Here is a 27,951-nt window from a genome sequence, read left to right as displayed (position 1 = left end):
AGTGCCCCTATTATGGTTTTTTTTTTTGTGGTTTGTCCTCTATCCTTTAGTCTGTAATAGTCCTCACTCCTGATGAACAACTTGAAATGCCTCTTTTACAGTCTAGGCTTTTTTCCATGACTTGTAACAATGTCCACCTTGTAGCTGTAGTCAATCAACCATTCCCCCCCCCCCCCCCCCCCCCCCCCAGTTTCCATTAATCTGACAGTATCTGAACATGTTAGCTTCATGTGTGAAAGAGCACCTTTTCACTTTTCAGTAAAATCTCAGACTAAAATCTTACAGGCGTAATGTGACCACACATGAGTAGCGGTCACTTTTAACGGACAGGCACGCACAGGTTATGACTGTGCACGGCGTTAGTGCATCTTTGTGAGTCACTGAGCTCACAGTCAATGCCCTAAACGGCAATAGCATGAACACAACAACATTTGATCTCAGCCACTCCCTTTCTAAATTGCATAACAATAAACATTTCTCCATGATGAATTTTTGCTATCAGAGCCTGTGTGGGAGCGGTACGAGCTCTCTCAGCAGCACCATGCAGCACAAACACAGACTGATGCCAATGAAAGACAGAGCTGAACATTCACAAGTATGGTTACACTTTGCTAAACATCTCCCCAGAAAAGCAACAGTTCTTTTTAGCAGGTTTAATGTGGCTCTTTTGTCATTGTTGTGGAAGAGTATGAAGGAAGCCAGAAGAAAAGAATTCTAAGGGGACCTGAGTGTGAATGACTAACAGCCTGATGAAGCAAGCAATGTGTGCACTGTGATGTCACCTACAAGTGAGCAAACCCTGGATAATCCTCCTTTCTGAAACGTAGCCTGACCAAAATGTACAACAGTGGTTTACCTCATTTAACTAATAAGTGGAAGATCTCAGTTTCAATTCTGAGAGGAGACACAAATCTCTTTGCGGTCGCTTCAGGAACGGCACCCGGTGTAAAAATCTGTCAAATCAAACATGTGGAACGACCCGCTGTGGTGACACCTTGTGAATGAGTGAGTAACTTTATCACCTAATTTTGTATTCAACATGACCCAAAATAAACAACTGACACTGTGAGCTCGTCAGGAAAGTCCTAGAAAGTTGATTATCTTCATTCATCCAAGTGACTTTCTCAGTCCTGGATGAGGGATGAGACATTTTTCCCACAGAAAAAAATGCTACCTCCAGATGAACACATTCAACCTTCTGGGATTTCTTTAACTGGGTGATTGAGGAAAGTGTTTTCACTGGTCAAATCCAAGGGCTCTTTTCCATTAGACTTCTATAGGACCATATGTTTTTGCAGCCACAGGTATCGCCCCCTGGTGGCTATTTAAAACAAATAGTTTTAGCTCTTTTCCTCATAAAGACAACATTTATCTACTTTCATTGTATCCTTAATGACGAGGTCTGATACCTCAGTACATATCAATAAAGACGTGGTTTGACGAACATTACAATAGTTTGCGGGTTTCTCCGAGGGTAGCTGAATAGGTAGAGACCAACCTCACTACCGTCTATTGCTCACCCAGTCATCTTGTTCTATAAGCAGGCATGAAATATGATAGGAACCACTCGGCTCCGACAAGAGCATCAAGGGTTACTTCTAGTAGGCTTTAAAGGGGTAAAGAGATAAAACACTTCCACACTGGCTTCAAAAAGTTGCATCATTCTCTTATACTGTCTATGGTTTAGTGTTAGCATGGTGTATGTTACGATCACGCTTGTTTCTTTAACTCTCCATGATCACATGTACTGCATTAATGGAGCCAAATTCCCAGAGACTGTGCTTTTCTGGACAGAAAGGAGCTAAAAGCAGAGCCTTACAGACAGACGGTGCTGCAATAATGGACAGAATGGGGTAAAACATGTAAACCTAATCTAGCAGACCCCCCAAAATAAAATGATAATATGGGCACTTTAAGACTCAACTTTGATTGTCATGATAAAAACAGAAGTTTATATCCTCAGAAAAGAAAAGAAACAAACAAACCTGCAACTGTTTTCAATTTTAAACACATCTGAATCCCAAATAATCAATTAGGAAGACTTTTAAAAAAGCAGAATGCGGACTATTTTACTTAATGAGAAAACGCCCGACATCCTGCTGTATCAGATTAGTCACACTGTGTGCAGTGTCTGTTATCTTGGCAACTTAGAATCACAGTTTAACAGCCCTATATAGACCAGCGCGGCTTACATATTGTTGAAATCAAAGTATTTGTTGAATAGTTTGGCATCTGAAAAGGCAAAATGCAGGGAATGCATTTATTTTTGTAAACGTTATGAGCTGTCAGGTGAACACATTCAAGCTCGCTGCCTATGCTTGCTTTTAAATGAAATGCACTGATAAAAACAATCAAATTGGATCAACCACGCTCAGTCTCTCTTCACACCCAAGCAGTTTGCCTCTGAAATGAATGAGCGCTGCAGCCGCCCCACTTTGCTTCTTTTCAAACCCACGCTTACGGGAGGGGAGCTTCATTTATTTGGTGCACCACTTTCCTTCTTCCCGGCTCTGGCTTCTGTCTTCTTGCCCTGTGCAGATGTTGTCGCTGCTGCTTTCTGGGCTTTGTCTTTGGGTGTGGTCTGTGCAGCGGCAGAGGCTGAGGCAGACTCAGCTGAAGTGCTGGAGGATTTGGAGGCCTGCGCGGGCTTTGAGGTAGTGTTGGAAGGATGTCTCCGACGCCTCCCTTCATCCCCAGCCGAGGACGAGGTACGCCTCCTCCTGCTGCCATCGTCTCCTATCGGGGGCTGCAGAGAGTCATCACAGGAAAACAAAGCGTAACTACGCGTGGGACAATAGATCACTCACGAGAATTGTTCATTTTTGCTGAGACCAGATGATACAGTTCTATGACTGCAGGCGCAGACTGAGCAGCTCCGAGTCTGTTAGTGTTTCAGTATGAAATAATGATGTTAGAATAATTTTATATGAGGATATGCTAGCTTCTCTTTTCGTTAATAATTCATTTAGCCCAATAAAACTTGCAGGTAAAGAGCACTCTAGTGTGGAGATAACATGAAGCATCCTTTCAAACTTGTAGCCAGCAGACACTCACCACCACCCTGAAGTCCTCCAAGTTCTTGAACTGCGAGAGGTGTTCCTGCAGCTTCGGATCAATAGGCTGGTTCTTTATCTTTGAATATTTCAAAAAGGCCCAGAACTTCTCTAGTCCATACAGCTGACCTGGAAAGGGAAATGCAAGGAAGAGCAGTTTCATTCAGTGTTGAATTCTAGGTAAAATTCAAATGCCTAAATGTAGGGGACATTTTTCTAGTCAACTTGTATCAAAAGAAGAAAAACAAAGGAGGGCCTAGCAAAAAAAAAGTTTGGGAACCACTGGATTAACTGCTTTTCCATTCCAATTTTGTACCTCCTAATGTGCATGGTCATTGTCATAGCAATGCGTCCGAGTGTCCTGTGACATAATTAAATGCAACGTAAGTGCTACAATAAAAGTGGACGTCGAGGCAAGGATGTATCTGTATATATACTCTGTGTCTGTGGCTTTTCATCAGAATCGAGGACCACGCTGGAAAAATGGCGGTTTTGAGTTTCATGAACGAGGCGCTCTCATGATGCCACTGACCAGCCAATTGGTTACATGCAGTCCTCCTGCTTGGATCGCTTGGCTGAGCAGGTACTAATCCAAACTAGCCGATTTAAACAGCTCAGATCTACTTTGATCTGAAAGCCAGCTCTTTTAATTTAGTCTGCTAATACCGGATACTTGCATTTTCATAAAATTAATATAACAAATACTATTAGTGGTTAGGTAAGAGGGAATACACGCCACATGTACTGTAGCAGAATGTTTTATAAAGATTGGTTGAGTCTAAACAAAAACAACCACAGTTTGTTTGCTTCACTGAGTCAGTGTTGAAATGGACTGAGAGAACTACATTAACGCCCTCTTCTCTTTACACACTTCCACATTAAACTGAGAGGGTCAAGTGAACCAAAGCTAAGTCACATGTTGGCCTTCTTTAGCAATTTTATATTTAATTATATGTAAATACTGAATATATTAATAGAATGTTTAGAATTTTGGTGTTTTTATGAAGCATTTATTAACCCGCTGGGGGTTTACCGCGGGAAGAACGGCAAAAACGGCGTTTTCTACGGACAGTGCTAGCAAACGCTCTCTACTTGCGAGTGAAAAAAGAAAAAGAAAAAACACCCCTTCCCTATTGGTGTTGAAGTTTATAATGTCAGCCAATCAAAAAAATGATATAGCAACATGTGGCACTTGGTTGTTTAGGGAGAAGGGGAGAAGAGTTAGTGTGTTGTGTAGTTATTGTTTTGTATTGTGTGTCAGTTATACTGCTGAATGTCACATTTGCTCCAAAAAAGCCACTAAAGGCAAATTCTAGTGTAAGCGCTGTTCCCACATAGAAAACTGGACTGATGCACCTCCTGCTGACAGACCTGCAGGGTTTAGGCCTGTGGTGTTCTCCTCTGTCTTATGCTTAACAAAAACTATTTTTTGGACTGGCACAAATAATTTGTGTGTCTTCTTATTTGTTGTAGAACACCTGATTGTTCTGTAAATAGTTTTAAATGGTTATATAAAAAACGCCTGAGGCCTTGGCTGCATTTTTAGGTAAATAGTACCATATAACTTTGTTGTTTGCAAAACTTGTGCATAATTTTTTAGAAATGTACAATTTCTATTTGCATTTCAAGTTATGAAAATGATTCGTTAAACATGTTTGTGGGTTTTACAGTAAAAAATAACTTTTTTCTACTCGGATTTTGAATTTTTTGTCTGAATTTAGATCAATTGTGCTAATATAGTATGCCAAAATGAAAACATAACTTCCCACACTCGTACACTCGATCACTGAATATGGGATTTATTCAGAAGAATCTGCTACATTAGTGAAAGCAGCAGCTGACATTTGGGAGAGCCTGTTTACATTTCATGTTTATTACCTTTCTCAAAGTCTCTGAGGGTCTCTTCTTGAAAGTCTTTGAACAGATCTAATCTGAATCTCTTCTCCAAACCGTAGCTGTAGTATCTGAACAGACACTCCAATCCATACCTGCAGGGACACAACAAACACTTCCTTTCACTCTGAGTTACATGCAAACAAATATCACCGAGCTTCAAACCTTGCTTATAGACGTTAGTGTGTGCACATAATGATGCACTGTGAGAAAATGGCTGGGTGAAAATGCAGCGCTGACAGCGAAGCAGTTGCATCTCCAACATTTCACAACAATGGATTCCATTCTCTCGTGGATTATTTACAGCTGTAATGAAGCTGTCAGAGGAACCAGACAGACAAGTATACTGGTTTCTGGTTCAGACAGGGTGAGCTCCAGCAGGAAGAGACATTGAGGCTGCTACACTCTTACACTACAGGCACTTTCACTTCAACAGGCAGGGCTGTGCTACCCACGTCTTTAAACAAGAATTTAGGTTTGACTGAGAAGCCCTTTAGAGTCACAACAGAAGCAGTGTTCACCTTTAACCTCATGCTATCGAACAATGACACTGCTTAAACCTGCAGGCGCTCCAATTCTTGAATAACATCAATAAGTCTTTCAATCTGTGGAAGTGGCTTGTTATTCCAGAGTCACTATCACCACTATGTGAGACACAAACACAAAAAACACTTCAGGGCGTTTTTTAGGGTGTGGTTGTAATTGTGGATAAGTGACACAAACAAAGCAGTCTGTGTTTGCTGTTTGCTTCATTAATGAATGACATTTACTTCTTATCCCTAGGGCACAGACGCAGAGCTCAGGATTTAAATGTCCGCCTCACCTGTAGTTGTCTTTGGCATCTTCTACAGCATACTGTTTGAACTCCTCATACATCTTCCTGTTGAAGTTGTCCCTGAGGAAGAAGGACCAGAACCTGAACAGAGTGTTCATCTCCTGAGATTGCCCGATCCCCAACCGTTTTCGCTCTGAAGGGAAAAATTCAAGAACAGGAAACAGAGAAGGTGACCATTTCATCTTGTTTTCGGTACTTCTTTCTCAAAGCTTGGAGTACGTGATGGTGTACTAGAGCTGAGGAGTACTTAGAAGCAGTATTTGTGGAGGTTTTTAGAGGTCTCTGTACCATTAAGGCACCGTCGGCGGTACTTGTGGTATCCCTGTTGAGTGAAGCCATTGTCCCTCAGCAGCTCATGGGATGGATGCCAAAATTTGGGCAATGACTGAGGGGTACAGCCGTAACTTCCTGATAGCGGGGCTCCTTCTGATGGAGAGGCATTGGAGCTGCTGTGCAAGGATGGAGGAAAAAAAAAAGATGTTTGAGAGGCAACGGGGAAACATTTAGTTGCCAGTTTATTAGATAAACCTTACAAAAACAAATCTAGACTAACAAAACAAAAAGCAGGATTTTTGTCTCATTTCTGTTTGAAGTGATAATGAGCCAATGACAACAAAACCCCCAAAACAAAGTGTGGAATTAGGCTCGAACGTTCCCCACCAAAAGTTGATTTTAAAAAAAAACTTTGTGTAAATCACATTAGCACCAACTTCTTTTCATAAAAAGGATTATACGTCAAGCAGAACAACTGCTTGACGTATAATGGAGAATGACTGGCAGGGCGAAATGAGGAAGCGCTCCTTGTGGGTTCTACTTTTTGCTCGTCACCTGTGAGACACCATCAATGCAGCCATAAAAAAGAAAATGTCACTGACATGGCAGCTCATCCGGCTCATGAAACACTTCTCTATTTAGTTCCCACAAAACAACAAACGTGACTTTGACCTGGAGACCCATCAGGTGGCGATTGTAAATGGTAAATTGACTGATTCTTATATAGCGCTTTTCTACTCTCCCGGAGTACTCAAAGCGCTCTATACAACATGCCACATTCACCTATTCACACCCACTCATACAAGCACTTCTAAACACAAGTGCAAACTAAACTACATTCATACTCCGATGAACGCATCGGAGGGCAACCTGGGGTTAGTATCTTGCCCAAGGATATTTGGCATGCAGACTGGGGAAGCCAAGGATCAAACCACCGACCTTCCGATCAGTAGCTGATCTGCTCTACCACCTGAGCCACAGCCACCCCACGTTTGACTCAACTCTGACCGTAGGAGGAGCAGCGATCCTTGTATTGGGATGCTAACTAGTCCGTCGGCCAAATGTGCAAAAAACCAAATTACACTCAAATGAAAAAGTCAGACCTGATGGACGCAGAGCGCGGTCGGTGTTCGCGAGAGTCCATCACCCAGCCTATGTGAGCCTCCTGGGGAGGGTTCGAACTGTGGCTCGTCTTCTTCTTCCTGGGCGTCTGGAACAAACACCAGGACAGGACACTGGTTAAATGAGGCACAGGGCGGCTGTGCTGCCTGACATTTTTAGTTTACTTTGTATGTTTCATGGTTTTATTTTAGTTTAAGGAGTGAGGAATGATATATTTATTCAGTATTTACATATTTGATCTTTTAAACCAATGTGATACCACAAATAGAAAACCGGCAGCCACTGTTTGTATTTGTAGGAGTGGCCACACTCTTACTGTTATGCACATGTGAAAAAAAGAGTTAGGACAAACAAACAAACAAACAAACAAACAAGGGAAAGGAAAAGTTTCACCAGCAGGCCTGCTGACAGACATCAATCCATCTGTTGATCTGTAGTCTGGCAGATAAAGAGGAGCTTTGCTACTCCTTGTATGTAAGGACACCGAGAGCTTACCTGTCCATCGATGGTGCCGGTCTCCTTCATCACAGGGTAGAAACGTGGTGTCTTGCTGGGGTCCTGGCGTCCGGGGGTGCGAGGGGTTCTGGGGGTCCGGGGTTGGTGAGCTCTGGGCGACTGTGGGACCGTTGTGGGCACAGAACGAGCCAACTCTGCTCCACTGTCTGCTGAGAAGCCCATCATTGCCCCAAAAAGTTATTAATTTATATTTACTGTCAGGTAATTATCTGAATATCTACCATCTTTATGTCTACAATGCACAAAAAAAGCCCATAATACAAACAAAATCACATCCTACACTAGCACCGCAGTGTGAGAGGGGTGTGGTTTAAACTGCAGAAGGTAGCACACAGGATGCTCGCTCATATGAAACCTGCTTCACCACAACTCTACAAACCCCACCTGGCATGGGAAGAGATGGGACTTCCTGGTTTAGGTCAACGGGCGCTTTGGGGGTGAGAGTGTCGAACTCATCTTTACTGATGACGTTCAGCTTCTTGAAGTTCTCCACTTCCTGCTGGGGAGCAGAAATGTGACAAAAGGGGGGGAAAAAGGAAAAAAAGAAGAGTTAGATGACCACTGATCATCACCATTTGCACTCCTTTAACACGGCCTTGAGATCATCTTTTATCCAAGCAGAAAAACAACAATAAATGCTGCACTTTGAACCGAACACAGATAAAACAAATGATCCTGTTGATAAGGTAACAAAAAGAGATGAGCTGGAGGCTGATATTTTTTAAGCTCTTAAACAAAGTAATATAATTACTGATCCAACACGAAGCAATTCACTGCAGCCCTGAAAACAATCTTCTTATTTAGTTGATTTCCTAGTGACAAATCTCAATTTTAAGTCAAATTAATCAATAAAAGGATTCCCCTCAGATACTACATTTGGCCGTTACAGGCTGTTTAAACTGATAACACTTCACTATGGTGGTAAAAAACACTCACACGCCAGCAGCTGCAGCCATGCAGGCCTGTGTGACACACAGCACATGTGTCGCAGACTTTGTACTTTACACGTCAGCACCAGACAGAGGGGGAAGAAAAATATGCAGGTGGCCTTGGTGCATGTGTGCTCAGGCAAAACATTTCCCACATGCTTTATTTATTGACCAACCCTTGAGCCCATGAATGAGCTGACCCCGTTGAAAACGTCTTCACAGAGCAGCTTGAATAAAGATTCTTATAGTTGATTCTGCTTTTGTGGTTGGCTTCATTTGTCATTTTGGTCACCGTTATACCAGCAAGCTTTCATTTCTGCTCTGATTTTACAGCCCCAGTTTGTTGACAGATGCAGGATTAAATGATTCTTGCTGAGTGTAACAGATATGTTTTTGTCTTTGTGAGTTGTGGACGGCTCTGACGCTGCCAGTGATGAGGTGGCAGTGTGTGAGAGTTCTTGATGTTTAACCTGCTGCTCTAACTGTTTGGTATTAAAGGTCAACTAATGACTCCTACTTTCTCCTTTCAGTTCCCCTTTGTAGACCTTCTGACCCAACACTTCTCCACAGCCCGTGCATCAACTCCTCATCGTGCTCTTTTTGTCCTGTTACTAATACTACAGAGACTTTTCTCCACTAATAGACATGTTGACATCAGTTTTTCTTGTAAGTGATTACAGAAAAGTCAATGATAATTTAATGCTCATTTAATTCAAATTTTACATACGCATGCACGCAAATCATAGACCCACTTTCTAACATGCATCTCAAATTTATTTGGAACAGCTGACCTGATAAAATAAGCCTTTCAAACCCCCCTTACGCTCTAGGAAAGTGGCCGTGTCTCTTAATAGGCAAAACATGCTATCAAGAAATGTATCAGTTCACCAAAATAATATTAACAAGCCTACTTCTTGCAAATTACAAACTAAATTACTTTGGCCAGCATGCATTTTATATGGATTTAAGAAAACAATCGCACTTCTAAGCTATTAATTAAGATTTTTTAATGTGTTTCCACGTTAAACATCTTCAAATGATTTAAGTCTGCTTCTGTTTTTTCTTCCACTACGAGAACACCCTTCATATGCTGGTAAAAAACAAGCAGACATTTCTGTTCTGTTCTGAATCCATAAAAGTCTCTTTTCACCTACTGATCCACTTCCATGTAACTGAAGGTTACATCATCTATGCTGATGAATGGGACCAAAGTGTTTTAAACTGATGATGTGATTTATGGTGACCTGCTACTGACGTTTGGCCATCAACATTATACGATGCTGTAGTGTTGTAAAACCTGAATATACACTGGTGCTGTGCTATAGTTCTGTTCTAATGTAAGGCTTGCATAATGCTGTGTGACCTATAGTCAGAGTTTGTACATGCACTGTATCCACAGAAGAGGCAGCTTTCAAAAGGAGGTCGCTGAGCTCTGGAAGCAACTGTAGTCTGGAGGCTTGTATAGTGGACAGTAAATGGTGCATTTATTTTTGTCCCTCCTCTGCACGGTGTGAGGTTTAACAGCTCTGTCACAATGTCTTCATGTCAAAGTGGCATGAGTGCCAGTAGTGCTTACGCTTTAAAGGAAACCTACAGTTGAAAGCAACCAAGGGCTACCCCAATGCTCCGCAGCATCATTCAATCATATACCGTCTATATATCCACTCTAGTATGTGCAATTGTGTTTCCTGCTGTATAAGAAAGAAATGTAAGACAATGCAACTTCACAATGATCATCACTGAAGAGGTGGTGCAGACAGTAATGGTTATGAGATATGAGCCCTAATGCAACCATAGCAGAGTGCTTTGGTTACAATACAAACATACACAGACTCATTTTTCAGCCCAGCATTAGATTTCTGATCCATCATGTGGCAGTCTGCTGTGTCATCTAGTTAATTTGTTAGTGATTTCCATATCAGTGATCTGATAACAATACAATTTAAAACACAATTTAAAAGAACAATATGGTACATGTATATTGTGCTAAATGTCAGGTGTGGCTGTAACACTGTTATAACTGCTAGAATTAGAACACAATGCATAAAACGCAAAAGTTAAAGCAGGACTTGTGAGCTGTGGAAACACAAGAAAACTCTCCTGGATAAATTCTTCAAAATCAAATCTGGCGGAAACGGAGGATTCGCTGATAATACAAACGTTTATGGTGACTTTCTAAGTCAGCACTTTGGACCAATAAAAACACTTATTTCTTCTTTGACAACTCCTCACCTATTTAAAAAATATAAAGGCTGGAAGTTAACAGAAGGATGCTGACACAGTTGTTTGTGCCTTTCGGGGTATTTTTGCTCCAACTACCTAACAGTTTATATCAAAGAAGTCTGGGCTCCAGGTTTGCTGAGTCTATCGCTTCTACCCACTGGCTGTGCATACGTAGTATAGCCTGATCTGTATTAACTTCTCAAAGACCCTCCTATTCCACAGAGCCGGGTGGGCGCACTTAGATAGCCTTCAATAATGCATAAATATGTCGAATTCCAAGCCATCAAACATTGTGACAGCGATGGTGACTGAATAACTGGATGGGATGGTGATGGCTTGATGCACACCAGGTTTTCTTACCCTTTAAAATTTGTAAATATTACAATTAAAGTTCTTATTTAATTAATTCTCAGTTTTGGTAACAACCTCATTACAAAGTCCAATTAGACCTTTTGGACTCGAGTGTTAAGTCTAAATAATTTCAGACTATAAAGTTTAAATGTGATCACCATATAAAGCCCACTACACCAGAGAAATTCAGAAGAATTCATCCATGCAACACCAAAACAAGCTTAGCACAAATCCTGGAATGATAATGAGACAGCTAACTTAGCATGATCCAGAGTATTGCCTAATAACTGCAAAGCAGTTTCAACGTCTAAAATCAAGTTAGAGTCAATGTTTCCATGGATGTTACGTTAGAACTGACATATGCAAACACATACGAAACTTGAGCAATATTCTGTGAATAGCAGTGAGATGCAAAGGCTGGTTTGTTCAGGCATGATTTGCTACGCTGTGTGCTGTACGTGCATGTCTGTACTGGGTGTTTCTTTTCTAGTGTCAGTGCAGTTTTTTTTTTTTAACCGCTCTCTGGCAGACCTGCTCCAACACGCTACATGATGACTGTAAGACTTTTTTATTAGCTGTCAGTTCCAAGCAGAAAATGCTGCGTACTGATCTAAAAATGCAGGTCGTCTGTATGTCCAGCAGGTAAAAATAATTTTCCCTATATTTGATCCATACATCATCTTCTAGAAGATAATGACTTTATTTTGATTTTTTAAAAAAAAAGGGAGTTTGAGTATTTGGTGTGGTATTTCAGTCATCTATAAACTTTTAAAATAGATAAAATATACAGCGTTCACTGATGCTATACGAGTGTATTACAGTCTAGCCTTTAAGACTTTAAAATCCACCATTAACGTAACGCGTACAGTATGATTTTCACGTTCGTCTTACCTTGATGCACTCGATTGGCTCCTCCCCCTTCCACAGGTCCTGTTCGTAGTAGTACAGCCCGTCGTTGATGGCTTTGGCCAGGTCGGCGGTAATTTTAGCTCGGGACTCATGGTTACCTGTCCGATCCCCACCGGGATGCTTACGGATGTAGGGTGGAGTCTGGGTGACGATGAGGATCTTGTTCACATCCTGGTCATCCAGCTCATAGTCCGAGTCGTCCTCATCTAAACAGTCTGTGAACTTGTTCTTCCTGGCCGCCATCTGCTCCATTTCCTCATCGAACATGAAGTCCAGCTCCTCCTGGTCGGGCTCTGCCTGTGGAGGAGGCTGCTGGCTGGGAGGAGGCGTTTTACTATCCCCCTAGACAACACAGGGAATACACAGCCATTAACAAAGGAACAGACAAGACCTGCTGGAAACGAGGTGTAAACACATAATAAATGTGATTAAGCCATCCAATTATATTAGGCAAACAAACAGTCCAGAGTTATACTGATCCATCATTAATACAATGTTTCTTACACGCATTTCTATTATTAATGTTATATTAAATAACAGAAATACATCTGTGAATAATCCAATTCAGTTCATCAGCATCACCCACTGCACACTCCAAAAACAACCACAAGGTTCATCGCCACCGTCTCTCTAAAGCATAAAATCAGAATTATAACTTTGTGAAGGACTTAGCTGTAACACGGTATAACTAATCCCCTATCGAGTTCATTTGTGAAGTAAAGAAACAGACATGCAATATTTAAGTAAAAAAAAGAAGCACATGGAAGAAATGGCAGAGGACAAGCTTGGATGAGTGAGTGCTGGAGGAAATACTCAACTGCAGAGGAAAGGCAGTGAGGCTGGAGCGATGTGGAGAGAGAAGAGCCGGCAATGCACACTTCATCACTGACATACTGCCAGGAAAAAGATGGAGGAGATGGGCGAAAGGTGTTGACAGTAAACACAGAGGAAAGGAGAAGACAAGCATTATGACGTAGTAACAAATGAGAGACAATGGAAGGGATGAAAGATGGAAAATATGTTTGAAAACTTTTAATTTAATGAAACCTGGTGAAGGAGTGAAGCATGCGTGTGCCCTTCTAGTTCTGATTGTTATGGCCATAATTTCTACCAGTTACCATAATAACATACTCAAAATTAAAGCAACCCTAGGCATGAGGGGAGTGGCCCGTTTCACCTTTTTGCACTCACTACCTTTGCTTTTGCAGAGGGCTGCCTATGACGTTTCTCAACCTGGATCCAGGCGTCAGGGTCGGGCTTGGGGGCGAGGGCATCTTTGGAGTCATCTGTGGCCGGTAGAGATTCCTGGCTGGAGGAGCCAGGGTCAGGGGAGTCCTGAGGCTGCACGGGATCAGGAGTCGCCGCTGCCTTCACAGGTGATGAAGCTGAAAACCCCGACACGTAACACAGACACTCAGTCAACCTTGTACAGAGTAAAAAAACAAAAAGCTCAAAGCAACATAAAACTGTGCGTTTAATCTCAATACCAACAACTCAACAATACCTGATATTAGAGAAACTGAACTGTTTTTGATGACTAATGGCAGCTTTGTCAGCTTGTTTACAAAGTGTCCATCAAAACCTGTTTTTATGACTTCCAGACAGCGTCATCTTAATTATTAAATTTTAAAAAAAGAAATCATAAATATGGATGTTTAATTTAGCATGGAAAAATAAAAATAAAAATAATTAGACTGAATTAATCATTCAAGCATAAAGATGATGCTTTTTTACAGCGTCAATAAATCTCATGATTTCAAAGCCAGTCTGTCTACTGTCTCTCTATCCACTGTGATTTTGTGCTTCTGCAGCCATTGCTCCCAAATATGTAGGCTCATTTAGTAAAATGTTCCAGCAATGTCATGTTTGTGGTGCCTTCCAGCTGCCTTTAATCCACATTTGCTGCTCAACTGAATATTTGGGGCAGTAGGTTGGTGAAAACAGAGTCAAAATAAACTGTGTGTTCATAGTTCACCCAGTGTCAAAGGGGCCGCTTAGCGGTGCTCTTTAAATAGAACTTAATTTTTGTATAGCAAAGGGACACGACACCCCAAAGTGCTAACATTCTATATATATGGGGTTTTGGATACACACTATGCATCTACATCATGAGATTTGCTGAGAGGATATCATTAGGATACTGACCGGAGTTTGTGGCATTGAGGGTCTGTCGAGGAACAAACTCAGGACAGTTAATGAGCTGGGAGAAGTCGGTGCGAGGGGAACCAACGGTGGTAGGGGTGGGAATCGGCCAACGCTCAGGGTCTGTTTTACAGCGGATCCTTTCATCAACCAGCTCCACCTCTGTGCTGCTCTTCAGAGCCTTCAAAATGCGAGATAGATACCAGAGCCAAGCATTAAAGTCAAGGCATGTAGTTAAGAATATAAGAACTTTTAGTTTAGCATTGATAAAAAATAATTACACACACACTTATTTTTAAAACATTTCATTTGTCATGAAAAGTAGCACTCCATGACTTCTCAAAGTCCTTCACTGCTACCATCTCTACAAATGTCAAACTTAGCACGATTAGAAGTTAAAAACTAACCGACAAAACAAACACTGATGTGACAAGAAACAAGCTTTACAGCCTGAGCACACGCAGCATTTACACTGGTGATGTGATGCTACCTCAATGATGAGGCTGACGTCAGTGGTGAGGGCCTGCACTCTGTGGAAGCTGGCGATGAGGGAGATGGGGAGGAAACCCTGCGTGTCCATTTTTCTCCTCAGGAAGAAGTCTCGCTCCAGATTGTGGAGGCTAAAGTAGTACTCACTGAAAAGGAAGGACAACATAATACATTTAATCACCAGCACAAACAAAACAAAGTTGTTTAACAGTCCATAAAGGAGATCCGTAAAGGAGCAGATTACCCATTTTGAAGTATTATAGTGAAGCTGGCAAATTTGTGCCTGTGTCCCTGAGGCTCCATTGATTTCAGGAATCAGGAACTATTCCCAAATAATTTACAATACTCTGTGTTACAGAAACATTTCAGTCTAGTATTGAGGTAGAAACCTGTAAGTCACCAATACAAAGAAGTATAAAAAATATATATTAAGAAATCATATTTTCTTTTATAATCCTTACCAAAAAAAAGACATAGTCTGACTTTAGCACCATATCTAGACTGGAAGAGCTCCCTGCTGACTGCCTGTCACACTATTTGAAATCACCATGGCACACTTTAGTGCCCACCCTGCGGGCGGCAAGCAGCCAGAGTAACGTCGGCTGAGTGAGCAGCCTGAATAACGCTGAGTGAGATGAGAAAGGAGAAGACAAGAGTGGCCTCTCTATCCTCCCTCACCCCTTCTTCCTCCCCTCCTCACCCTCTAACAGTTTTTTCCCCAGTCACTCCTGGGTATAATTCATCTCCTGTCCCCTTCAAATCACTCAGACTATATTTAGCATTTCACCTCACCCTCCAGTCTGAACAGCAATGAGGCCCAAAAGTGTCAGGCAGACAAGCAGTGGACACTGCCCCCTGCAGGCCACCCTGAACCCAGATCACTGCCTATCATACATGTACTGAGACATCCTCACCCCTCTTCTATAGACGTTTCTATCTCATCTCTTTCAGACGTTATTTTTGATCACACTGGTATGAAAAATGCACTACAGAAATAAAGACAGACCTTAATGAATTTATGGTCTTAAACTGAGTGACCTTTAAAAGGATACTCGAGGAAATGTTTTGAGGAAATAAGAGAACAACAAAAATCCGAAAACACTTCACTTACTATGTTACACAAGGGAAGGAAGAACAGGAAATTTAGCTTTAACGGTGCCTAAATGTCATTACTGACTATGAAAATGTGATTATTCATAAAAAGAGAGACAAACTGAAAAGGAAAATGTATCTGTATGGAATATTTTCTTCAATCATCTGGATGCGTTTCACTGGAACAGCAGCAGACAGAAGTTTAGCATCATCTCAGCAGCAGATCATCACTTTCGTCCCATCGTCCACAGTTCATTCTCGTTAAACCTCCTGTCATATTGTTTTCTTCCGTTTAGGTGTTTGCACTGGTTTTCTTTTTGGCTTTTCCGTTTCGTTCAGCACATTCCTTTCAGTTCTGCCACAAACACTGCCTCGTATTTCTGTCCATTTTTTTTGTTGTTGTGCAATTTTCTGCGTTTTCCGTCCTGATGCTTTGGATTTCACTATGATCTATCCATGCGTGTTCCTCATGTAACCTACCCATTTTGTTTGTAGCTGTTCCAAATTTTAGAGGCGGCAAACATCTTTTGCCACACTCCATGTTGCAGTCCCATCTTGAAGCAATACTATTAGTTCAACTAACATGTCTCAGGTTGGGGTGCTAAAATTGGCGAATGGATTGCGCTGCATATTTGGACCTGCTCTGGTATTTGTTTGAGAAATGCAAACTACAAAATGACCTGATTTTTACAACCTTCTACTTAATCCAGAAAAAAATATGTCATTGCTTAAAATAACCAATTTTTTTTTTAAATTTGAAGTATGCTTCATGAAGCTGGAACATCGAGCTATTAATAGTAAAAAGTAATAAGAGCCTCCATAAGATAGGACAATATTTTTTCCAGGTATTAAATTCTTACATTTGCCGTTTGATGTATTCCTTAAGAAGCTTTTCATCCACCGTGTACATCTGGAATTTGTTGCCATCATTGTAGTAGTAAACCATGTTGGTGCCAAACTCTGCAGGGGCCTGAGCAGAACCATCAGATGACTGAGAGTCTCCAAAGTTGAGCGGGTATTCATATCGTCCTAAAAACAAAAGAACAGAAGGAACAAATAATGGCATATGAAGGAGAGAGAACACTTCAAAAAGCTGGATTTTCTTGTCTTTGACAGAAATTGCATTGCTGATGATTCTGCTTCCAATTTATGTGTGGCAATGAATGAAAAACACTAGTCTGCACCTCGCCCACGACCTCTTCCGCGTCCACGTCCCTTCCCTCTTCCTCGTATTCCTCCACGAACACTCCCACCGTCGCTCCGAATGCTTGCAGCATCGTCGCCATAGTCCCGCGGCTCTCTTCGCCAACCTATGAACAGGAAAACATACACTCATGATCAAAGCCTACAACTTCTTCCATGTACCGCTGAAGGGCATTATTAAACTTTTAGATTTAAAACTACTAAGAAGTTGAGTTGAACAAGAAACTCAATGTAAGTAAACTGCTTTTTTATTTAAATAGTACTCGTCTTTAAGTAAATTTAAAGGATTGTAATCAATATTTTGTAACTGTCTAAAGCTTCAATATAAAAACAAGTTGTAAATAAACCCTAATAACAGCCAGATCATCTAAACTAGAAGGACTACTGTCAGCACAGATGATAAAAACATAAAAATGTCCACCAACATCCAGTTAGCTCAACAGCTTTATGACAAGCAGCAGCAGCCTGTTCTCGTTGCAGAGATCTGAAACCTTTTAATATTTGTTTTTATTTGCAGGAAAAATTACAAACATTTGGTTTTGTTGGCAATTTGTATGAGAATAAATGTCAAAGAAGCTTTAAATCATCCATCTGATGCAAGATATTCGCCAAATTAAAAAAAAAAAAGTCAAGCTTTCATTGAGCCATGCAGTAGGAAAAAAGCCATGTGGACACTAAAGACAGATGGCAGCTTGCTGAGCAAATGTTAAAAAGATACCAGAGAAATAAAAAGCAAAGCCAGCCCAGCGAAGTGAGGAAGAAAGAAAAAGACTGAAGACGTGAACAGTAAACAGTGAGCTCGAGGCCACTTACTCCTGGTGCTATCATGCGCCCTGTTATTATGGAGCGTTTGATTAGGCGACGTGAGGTCAGACGAGTCATCGATGGGCTCTGTGTCTGAGCGTGCTGGGCCCCTGCCGGGCGTCTTGGCATCATCATCCCGGGACACTTCCTCCAGCGGCAGAGAAACCCACTTACGTTTGTTACCTAACGATGATTGCACACCGAAAACAAAGCTTGTAGAGTTTTGGTCCAAAAGGGGGGGAATAAAAAAGATCAAATCCAGAAATAAAGCTGCATGGTGACTAAAACTGCAGCGTAAACCTTTCATCATAGCAATGAATGACTACTTAATCATATTCCAGGTTTGTTTAGCAAATAAAGGACTTAAAAGTCTTTATTCTCATGTACCCATAGCTTCTAGGGTTTTTGTACTAATGCTCTGTATTCAGGTTTTGTAGCCACATAACTGCAAACCATGTGACATTAACTTGTTTGCCATTTTGGATGTGAGACGCTGTAGCTTCAGTATCTAATGCCTCAGTCACACAGGCCTAGAGACTAGTCTGTGTCCAGTTGTGACGTTGTGGCTGTAATGTCAATTCTCCAAGTACGTGTGGTTGCAAAACCCCCCCCAAAAAACCAGGCAGGCATAGCCCATCCACACAGACCGTCACACTGACTGCCTGATAATGACATTTAGGTTACTGGGACTCAAGGAAACTGTAGCGGACGCGCAGACGCAGAAAGTATGATCCCCGCCTGCCAATTACTTTCTAACTGTGGAACACAAAAGTGCAACACAAACCGGGAACAGAGAGCGTTTGCCTTCAGAGTTTAAGTTGCGCCTCAGTGCTTCAACCAACAGGGTTCAAAAGGCACAGCTTCTACGAGGTTTTCTGTTTCTGATTTGCGTTGCACTTTTTCAAATTTTACTACTGATGGGTTGGCGAGTTTTTACAGACCAGCATGCAAACTATGGACTACTGATCAAAGTAATCAGAGTTAGGTTTTGGGTGTTATTAGGGTGTTAACCGATTTCACCTAGTGACTGCCAGGAAACTCCAAGGACCACTCACCATTGGATCGGAGAATCCACATTATTCCCTTGTGACCGGTGGTTATCAATCATCCAATATGATGAACAACTCTTGCAGATTATGTGCATGCAAGAAAAGGTTAGGATTTTAGAGAAATTTCAACTATAGCTGTTCATGGAGTAGGTATTTGGTCTCTAGGCCTGTGTGACTGGTGCTTTAGCAAATCGATTTCACAACAATGGCAACTGCCATCAATCTCCAGCAAGCTCTAGTCAACTGGATGGGGGAAAACTGTTTCCCTTGCAACTGGTGGTTGCCACACAGTCACTGGTTTGTCTCTAGGTCAGAGATTTTGTTGCTTCATTTAGCAGCTTTTTGCATCTCTATAGAACATTTGTGTCAATTACTTCTACATAGTCTTGTAAAGTTCTTATTAACAATGTGATTCAGGCATTTTGTTTAATGTTCACTCCTACACTACACTTCAAATTTTAAATTATTAAAGTTTGGCAGCTGATTTAAACGCTATATTAGGTCAAAACATAGTTTAAAAATGTCTTTTCTTTTATTTAGAAACAAAACTTTTCGCTTCTAGTTTAGACATCGAGGAGTTAATGAAGGTGCTTATCTCTGAATGGCTTCCACAAAGATTGGTGCCTGTGATGTTTACAATGTAGGAGTGGATCATTGGAAGAGAAACACGTAAGATAATCACAGCAGAGCATGCACCAGTCTTCACCAGCCAGCAATTACAGAGTTAATACAGTTACAGACATGCTAAAAAATACAAATCATCACAGTCGAGTGAAAAATATGCATCTCCAAATTTGGAACTCAAGAAACATCTGTATGAAAAAAAACCACATTCTGGAGATGAATAACTTCACAAGACGGTGATGAAATGTGTGTGAATCAGAATCAATCAGGATTGTAGCCGCTGTCATTAGCCTTATCCAAACCATTTAAGAGAGAGAGAAAGAGAGAGAGACAAAGCTTCATCTCATCAACGACTTGCTCTCCCATACCTCCTCTCTTCCTCAGGTTGGCACTCTTGGCGTCCTGTCCTGCTTTTGACTCTTCATCTTTGGTCAGCTCTCCCATCGGCTCCACCTGAGCCTCCTGGTTCTCTTTGCTCTCACCTCCATCATGGCTGCTCTCAGATTTTCTCTCCGGTCGCTCTCTTTTCTTCTCCTTATCTCTGCGCAAAGACGGAGGCTTCTTTCCATTGTTGTTGAGGACATTTTGTTGTTGCTAAAATTTTAAAGGGGGGAAAATACCAGCTGTTAGTCACACCTTTATAGAACAATTTCAATTTTGCGGGCTTTTACTAATATGTTTCCTGCTCTGTGGACTTGAATTCTTTGCACAAGTAAGAAAATATACAATGCATTCTTTTAGATGCAGATCAAGTTTAATCTTGGGGCTTAAAAAAACTACACTGGCAGAAACAAGCACCTCATTTCCAACACTGTGACAATGACAACATTTTTAATAACTTAAATATTCTTCGTGATGAAAAACACATCAGGTGCTTCTCCAGTTAATCAAACTTTACATTTGAAGATTTTTAAATGTTTCCTGATATTTTTAACTTTTCTGAATTCATCAGATCTTGAACTATACTGAAGATTAAGTGCTGGAGAATCAGCAGAGATTGAGGAAAAGGAAAAATCTAGAGTCCCTTTAGTTAGTTATATTTTCACCGCTGTCGCCTGTACCTTACAAAACCTGAAGTAGTTGTTAGAAGAACCTGAGGTGAGTTTAAAAATTTTCACAGTCAACTGAAGACCTGTTTCAGCTTTATCGGGTTCTGAATAATCCCCCCCATCACACATCTGACCATGTGAGATCAAAACCAGAATACCTTTTTACATTTTATAAGACAGCCCCTTTTTAAAAACCTGCACCAACCCTCTGCAAAGCTACACCCTGAACACTTCAGAATGCTTCTAGCGCTCCACCTAGTGAGCAGAAATTAGAAAAATAAATCCATCTTTGACGCGGCTAGTAGAAGCACCAGAAAACAAGCTCTCATTGCTTGTAAAAGAAGTTGCATTCACACATATCATACCTCTTTGGCCAGTTCTCCAGGCGTAGGCCAGTTAGTGATGTCACTGAAGTCACTTGACTGTGAAAGAGGAAGAAAGACTGTCAGGTTTCAAAGGATGATATAATGATCAGGAATCTTTTCATTTGCTTTTTGGGTGAGCAGGTAGCACTGAAGTGCCCAGCATAGAGAAAAAGGAGGTCAGTGCTCTGTGTGTGCGGGGAAAACTGCAAACAACCGTGATAAACACAGTGAGTCAATTTCCACTGCTGAAAATTCCATAAATTTGGGGAAACTGATATGGGATCAAGGTTAGGCAGACAAAGGGTACACACTCCAGAAGTGATGAGTATGGTGGGCAGAAAAAATAAACACAAACTCAAATGCTGATTTCTCTAACCATATCCATTCTACGATATGAAGCGCATCAAACAGAAAGTCGACTAACTTTATCCTAAAGGGATTCAGGCTTTTAAACAACCCCTGCTCTAATGCATGAGTACTGACCGAAAAAGCTTCTGTTCCAGTTCATCCCAAATTATTGTTTTTCAGACACGATACGACAAAAGGAGTAGCAGTCATTAGAGGTAACAGATCATAAGCAGAGCAAAAACAAAACACAGAACTCTATTCATATGTAAAGAGTGGTGAACACAGAAACCGAGCGTGCGAGAAATACTATTTAAAGTTATGAAACTACTTGTTACATTTTTCTAAACACATATGAAGGGACCAGGCTTGGTGATTTGATGTATTTAACATCAGTTTGCTTATTATGTGCATGACTACCAGACAACATTCAGTAACTGTGTAGTAATGATAATATGGGGTCCTGTAGAACTGTGACTATGACCCTGATGAGGAAAGGTCTGCAGGTTGCATTATAATTCCCCAGGTTACATAAAAGCCCACAATATGTGGCAAAAGCATGACTAGATAAGATAGTATGTCACACTTTAAGCACATAAACTGGGTATTAAAAACACAGTGTATCAATCCTCAGTGGAATTAAAGATCCACTGGGCGGATGCACTACTAAACGCTTCCCCTGCTTAACAATCATAATATGTATTTTTTTGGTCAATAAACATGACCATTTTATATATGATATTATCTTCATATAATCTAAATCCCTTCTAAATGTGAACTTCAAGTAACTGCAGTGGAAAAACTGGTTGGAAAAGCAAACAAAAACCACAGGTCAGCAGCTTAAACCGGCTAACAGTCAGGCTATCAGCAGATGGTTATTTCCCATTCTAAATGTCAGTACCTACGAAAATCCACAGGCAACGCAATGTGAACATGTGATCATTTTATAGTGGTTTATTTGCCAGGAAGAAAAGACTACAAGCAAAAACATCACTCTTTATATTAGCTGAGACATTCAACAACACTTTGTGGTTACTTTGCTGTGGAAATAATTAGTAAGATGTGAGCAACTATGGACATTAAAGAAAAGGATAGAAACGTAAAAAAAAGGATTACCTTGCTGATTTTTCTCGTTCTGGGCTTGGTGGCGCGGACGACTTTCGGAGCATTTTGCTGATCTGCGGATACACAATCAATAACCGAGAGTGAGGTCATTATGTTTGAGAGACAGGACAGGACTAGATCCAAAGGGGTTCAGTCCTTTTCAACTCTCTGAATTTAAGAAGAGCTTTGAGGAAGTTTCCGATTGAGAAAGGTTGCTCAACACTGCAGTTAAAAAGTCAAGTTATCTACTCTTGCATGCGCTGCTCTGCTGTGTTTGAACACCATCGGATATTTCTGTCAGTACAGAAAGAATAAATGTGCTCCCCCCAACGGACTAAGTGACACGACTTGTTGAGGGTGTTTTGTGCACAGGCAGCACCAGCGGTATGTGGCTGCGTCTCTGCAGGCTGCTGTGTCCTGGGAGTGGCCCACTGCAGCCTGACAGCTCCTATCAGCTCGACAGTGGATGGTCAGATTGATAAGAGAAACAGGGACGAGGCTTCCATATGAATGGGTGTATGCCTGAATGAGCCTTCAGACATCCACCCACGAGACTGGTTGTACAGTGACGCTGTAAAACGATGCCTGTGGTCTTGCAAGAGTCGTGCGCTTAAAATATAGCTCCCTCCTGGTTGCTCTGCGCTCTGACACACATTCACAACTCAAATTTAGCTGAACGGTCTGAACTCAAGAAAGCTGTATTTTAGAGTCGACTGTCACGAGTACGATAAAATAAATGCAATCACTCAGTGACCAATCAGCAGCCTCATGAGTCACTCAAATGAACTGTTGATACTGAAATGATCAACTGATTGTATGTTATAGATAGAAAGGTAATGCATTCAGTTGTGATATCTGATTAACAGAAGCAGAGCTAGAAAACAGATTACAGACAGACTTGTGTTTAATTTTACTCCTCATTGCCGGCCATGAACCCTACATCCTACATATCCCACAACGCCTTGATGGCTTCTTTCAACTAAACTTTTCCTACCTTCTAAACCTCCAAATATCTTAAGCTTTACTACCCCCACCCACACCCATTTTTAATACAAGCTTTCAGCATCAAAGTTGATGTCTTCAGGTTAATTTATTACTAACACTAAGAGGAATCAGTTAAACCTTATCAGTGGCCTGCTACTTCAATATTGTTATTCGTCAACTAAATGCCTTTTAGCTGTAGCTTTAAATGCACAAAAAGATCACTCTCTTATAAAGCTTAAACTCTTCTGTGCATTTTTAGGGTGTTATTTGATTCTGTATTTTGCCTGAGTATGGGTTTTCTTTCTTCTCATTGTTTTTGTGTGCCCTGTACTGTGTACAGTTATGTGTACTTGTTATGGTTGCCACATTACATGAGTAAATTAAATAATAAATACGAAACAGATTTTAAGAAATGATCAGCAATCAGGCAAAAGCATTCATGACACAAAAAATGACCCATTTGTGTCACTTTGAAATGAATAGGAATGAAGGAATGTTTAGATTTTTTTAATCAATTGACAAATTAAATGTAGCTCCATTTGCAAACCTCACTTTTTTTATCTATTATTTTTTAATATCAAAAATACTTGAAGCTTATCAATGATTTCCAGACTTGGCTCAAGTGACTTATTAAGTCAATTTCTTTTTTACTAAAACAATACCAGTGATACTGGTATCACTCATAATTGTTCGATTCTTTCAAAAATAAATACAATCATTAGATTACAACCCTGTCCCGTTTTATCTTATCACCTGTTCAGCCACTTTATTCTGATACTTTTACTAGTGACAGTGAGGAGCTGGCTGGCCGGTGGGAGGAACTGCAGACAGCCAGGCCATTGGACATGCAAAACGTGCTGTACAGCAGCAGGAACAGTTAGCCAGGCTGTCTTGGCGCTTACTTACTTATTTGTTTGTTTTTACAGTGTCAAGCATGTATGCGCGACATTAAGAATGATTACGTCCCACATTCAGGTTTTCGTGTGCTTTCACTTCACAGACACCAGCTCTGACCCTCGATCAAGAGGGAGAAAGCAGCACGAGAGTTAGCTGGTGGTGGCTAAAAGAAGTAGCAGTTGTCAGCAATCAACACGTGGTGCTACGGAGCAATCCGAGCACAGAGGGGGATGGGGCAGTATGCTCCCATCAACATCTCTCGACCGCTCTGACATTTAAGTTATGCACTCCATTCAACTCTAAACGAGCCTAAATGAGATATGTCAGGGATGTGCAGCAAAGATTAATGTTGATTTCTCTGCAGTGAAGCTGCTAAAATGCTGCAAAGCAAAAAACGTGTTTAATAGCTGCGGCTGCAGAGGGAGCTGTGTGGCCAGCTGTTACCATATTGCAATGTTGAATCTGTCTTAATACATGATTTTTTTCAAATCCGTCTCACCTTTGTCTTGAGAGCTAGAGTTGGTGCTGCTGACCGGCACTCTGCCCGTGGTCCTTTTAGTCCACGGGTTGACTTTCGGCGGAGGCGCTTCAACAACTTTCTTCTTCACCGTCTCAACAGCCGAGTCAGCGTTACTACTTTGGTCGTTTTCTTTGCTTTCCTTTTCTATATCCGCTGGGCTCTTGGGAGCCCCGGAGTCGTGGCTGTCCGCTAGTTGTTTTTCTAAGACTTTCTGCCCCTGATCTTGTCCTTTGTCCAAGTGAGCACCCTGGGACGTGTTTTGGTTCTTCTCCACCACTCCGCTCGGGCTGGCCGCTGTCAAACCCGAGTCAACCTGAGCACACTCAACCTCTGTGGACATCCTGCTAGTTTCCTAACAGCGCACAGTGTTAAATCCAGTGTGAATTGTTAGTCCTTGCTCTCTTATCCCCAAGAAAAGTCGTGAAAAGCTCAAGGGGTGACCACATCCACAAGTTGAAGTAAACAACTTCTGGGCTGGACCTCGCTAGCCAGCTAGCCAAGTAGCTCTTGGAGCTAAGTCCTAGCTAGCTAGCGACCATGTAGAAGTCAGCGAGCCCGAACTAAACGTTGTTGTTTTTCACTCTAATTGACTGTTTCGTATGAACAAATAATTACCTCTGAGTTTGTAGTTTGTCACCATGTAAACCACTCACACTCTATTCTGTCTCCAACGAGTTTCTGTAACTTTTTCTTTAAAACAAAACTACTACAGCGACCTCCTCTCTGGTTCCAACTCCACGCTACCAGCCAGGAGCTCGTGGAGCTACGCTGTAAACAGTGACTCTGGTGCCCCCAGCGGCTACGTACTGGTAATGCAGCATTTTTTTTTTATCATTAATTTATGTCACTTTAAAAACTATATAATATGGAATAAATGTGAAATGTTGTTGGTTTGATCTATTAAATCAAACCATCAAGGGCAACTATGTCACAAAATAGCAGTGATGGATTTAGTTGGGTTTTTTTTTCAGTGAAAACAATCTACACTTGACACCCTTGTTCAAATATTTATCAAAAAGAACATGAAGGTAAAATGAAAGTAGGTATTATATCTTTAGGAAAACTATAATTTCTTTCTTTCTCTCACCGGCATTCCCGTACTTTACTGTTCTGACATAAACTGTATAGCAGGTTTTGTTCAATCTCTTTATTTTGAGTGATTTGGTGTCTTTATTTTTTGCCAATCATTTTACAACAACTCATAAATTTTTAATTATTGGATCATTTCTGTAGCTCGGTGGGCATTAAACTTCCTGTCCATGTTCCAACTTGTATGAAATGTGCTTCATAAATAAAGTTTGGGTGATTGTTTTCTATTGATCAGGTGACTGTGGAGGCCATTTGATTACAGTAAACTCATTGTCATGATCAAGAAACCCCTTTGAAATCATCTGGGCTTTGTGATATGGCATATTAACATGCTGGAAGCAGGCATCAGAAGATGAGACACTGTGGTCATAAAGGGACGGAAATGCTCAGCAGCAAAACTTGGGCTGTGGCACTTAAGCAATGTCCAGTTGGTATTAAGGAGCTCAAAAATGCACACACCACCATATCACCATCAGTCAGAACCACTGCTGCAGGATGAAATGCTGTAAATGCCTAATTTCTGAGCCTACCATGTGAATATTGCAGCAGAAGTCAAAACTTGTTCTTGTGTGACAGGAGTGGTTTCCGGTGTGGTCTTCTGCTGCTGTAGGCCATCTGCTTCAAGGTTTTACATGTTGTACATTCAGAGATGCTCTTCTGCATACACATAATCTTTGGTTGGGGCTGCTTTACTATGCATTACTACATCAGTGTGATGTGACATGGGGACAGTTGATAGTGGCCCTCAGCTCAGTTGTATTATTGGTTGGGCATTTCTCATATTCCTCTCAATGCACAACAGTTTCTCTATTGGCAGTAACAGCATCATCGGCAAACCGTTTGGCTATTTAGTTTTGGCTCTGTGGGCAGCTGCAAAGTGTTCTAAGATCTTCTGGTTGACGGCAGTTTTGAGTTTGGACTTTATAAAACACAATGGACCAACCATCACCAGCATCAAGCAATTGACACAGTACCCCAAATCATCACAGAGTGTGGAAACTTTACACTGGACTTCAAACAGGTTGCATTTTCAGCCTCTCCACTCTTTCCACAGCCTTGAAATGAATTCCAGTTCTTTTTCTCCTTAGCCCAGGTAAGACACTTCTAGCTTTGCTTCTAGTGGCTAGATGATATAAAACTAAATTAATAAGTTAGAAACCAACTGAACTGCTAACACGGATCTTGGTGGATTGAAAGTGAGCAAAAGTTAAGGCCTTGCGTTCACATTTTCCTGAATTTTGCATACTCATCACCTGGAAAGAGGAAAAAGACGATGCAGGAGGAGCTGTAACACAGGACGTATGAATGCACTCTCTTCAGAAGCGTTTTCACCTTCAGTGTATGAACGAAGTCTAGCACACAGATGTTGTTTCAATTATGTAGCATGACCAATCTGTCTGCCCTTCACTGTTTCTGTGTGCATTAATAAAAAGTGTCATGTCTTTTCTAATTGCACTGTGCTGTGAATTGAATTGAAAGTTGCCCAGAAAATATAACACCCTATTAACATTGCTACATCATAAAATGCAGATGTAGTTGGGCTAATAAAATAAAAAATAACGACAATAAGTTATAATGCAGTTGAGCCAAAGATCATATTTACCTGAAATTGCTTTAAAATGAAGCGTTGAAGAGAGGTGCTCTTATTTTGTCAAAGGCCTGCTGACTCCACCCCTCTCTCCTCTGCCTGCATCACTGGTGGGAAGTACAAAGGGGGTTAAGGATAGGAGTCAAGGAGAGGAATCCAGTATGTGCAATCTGAGAAATGTGAAAGGACTAAGATAGCCACCTCTGAATGGGCCGGGTAGACTGGCCTAATGCTCCAAGATGCACTGACTGAGCTCCACGTGTCAGGGACCTGCAAACCAACACAGAAGGCTTTTTTTTTTTATTTCTCTCGTTTGTGTCTCGAGTACTACAACTTTTCAAGTGAACAAAACTCAGAGTTGTGGGATTCCAATCCCTCTGTCGAGTCTTTATTCTACACAAAAGCTGTCCACCAGGTGGCGTTACATAACACTACTTTTTCCATTCTGTTATGATGTGCTATGAATGTATAATGAACTCAGCACTCTAAGCTGGCTAAATATG

General features: G+C 41.2%; 1 protein-coding gene across 6 annotated transcripts; it reads right to left on the bottom strand.

The window, feature by feature from the left end:
- Positions 1-179: 179 nt before the first annotated feature.
- On the bottom strand, positions 180-25,526 carry larp1b (La ribonucleoprotein 1B). Of its 6 annotated transcripts, none has more exons than XM_085343656.1 (20): positions 24,751-25,526; positions 22,383-22,444; positions 20,922-20,978; positions 19,876-20,101; positions 17,844-18,017; positions 17,012-17,137; positions 16,688-16,856; positions 14,737-14,881; positions 14,250-14,427; positions 13,299-13,489; positions 12,923-12,997; positions 12,087-12,446; positions 8,077-8,191; positions 7,672-7,841; positions 7,158-7,264; positions 6,070-6,230; positions 5,770-5,914; positions 4,932-5,041; positions 3,055-3,182; positions 180-2,746 (listed from the first exon to the last, which is right to left on the bottom strand). In XM_085343656.1, the coding sequence occupies exons 1-20, from the start codon at positions 25,109-25,111 to the stop codon at positions 2,474-2,476; spliced, it is 3,333 nt and encodes a 1,110-aa protein (XP_085199782.1). In that variant the 5' UTR covers positions 25,112-25,526; the 3' UTR covers positions 180-2,473. The 6 variants fall into 6 exon arrangements, with proteins under 6 accessions (XP_085199782.1, XP_085199783.1, XP_085199784.1 ...); XM_085343657.1 differs by having other exon boundaries at positions 7,672-7,838; XM_085343658.1 differs by having other exon boundaries at positions 8,077-8,188.
- Between the last annotated feature and the right edge of the window lie 2,425 nt (positions 25,527-27,951).

The sequence above is a fragment of the Diplotaxodon limnothrissa genome, linkage group LG19, assembly GCF_057381915.1.
Source record: "Diplotaxodon limnothrissa isolate DT_005_m linkage group LG19, D_limnothrissa_male_GT1.1, whole genome shotgun sequence".
Classification (NCBI taxonomy): Eukaryota; Metazoa; Chordata; class Actinopteri; order Cichliformes; family Cichlidae; genus Diplotaxodon; species Diplotaxodon limnothrissa.
This window is presented reverse-complemented; position numbering and strand designations above follow the sequence as displayed.

What these genes read in the sequence shown, in the direction of transcription:
- larp1b (XM_085343656.1), bottom strand. Translation starts at nt 25,111, where the DNA reads ATGTCCACAGAGGTTGAGTGTGCTCAGGTTGACTCGGGTTTGACAGCG. An exon ending in GAATACATCAAACGGCAAAT is followed by an intron (nt 14,882 to 16,687) that starts GTAAGAATTTAA and finishes CTTCCTTTTCAG; the next exon opens with TGAGTACTACTTTAGCCTCC. An exon ending in CCGCCGACGGTGCCTTAATG is followed by an intron (nt 5,915 to 6,069) that starts GTACAGAGACCT and finishes TTTTCCCTTCAG; the next exon opens with AGCGAAAACGGTTGGGGATC.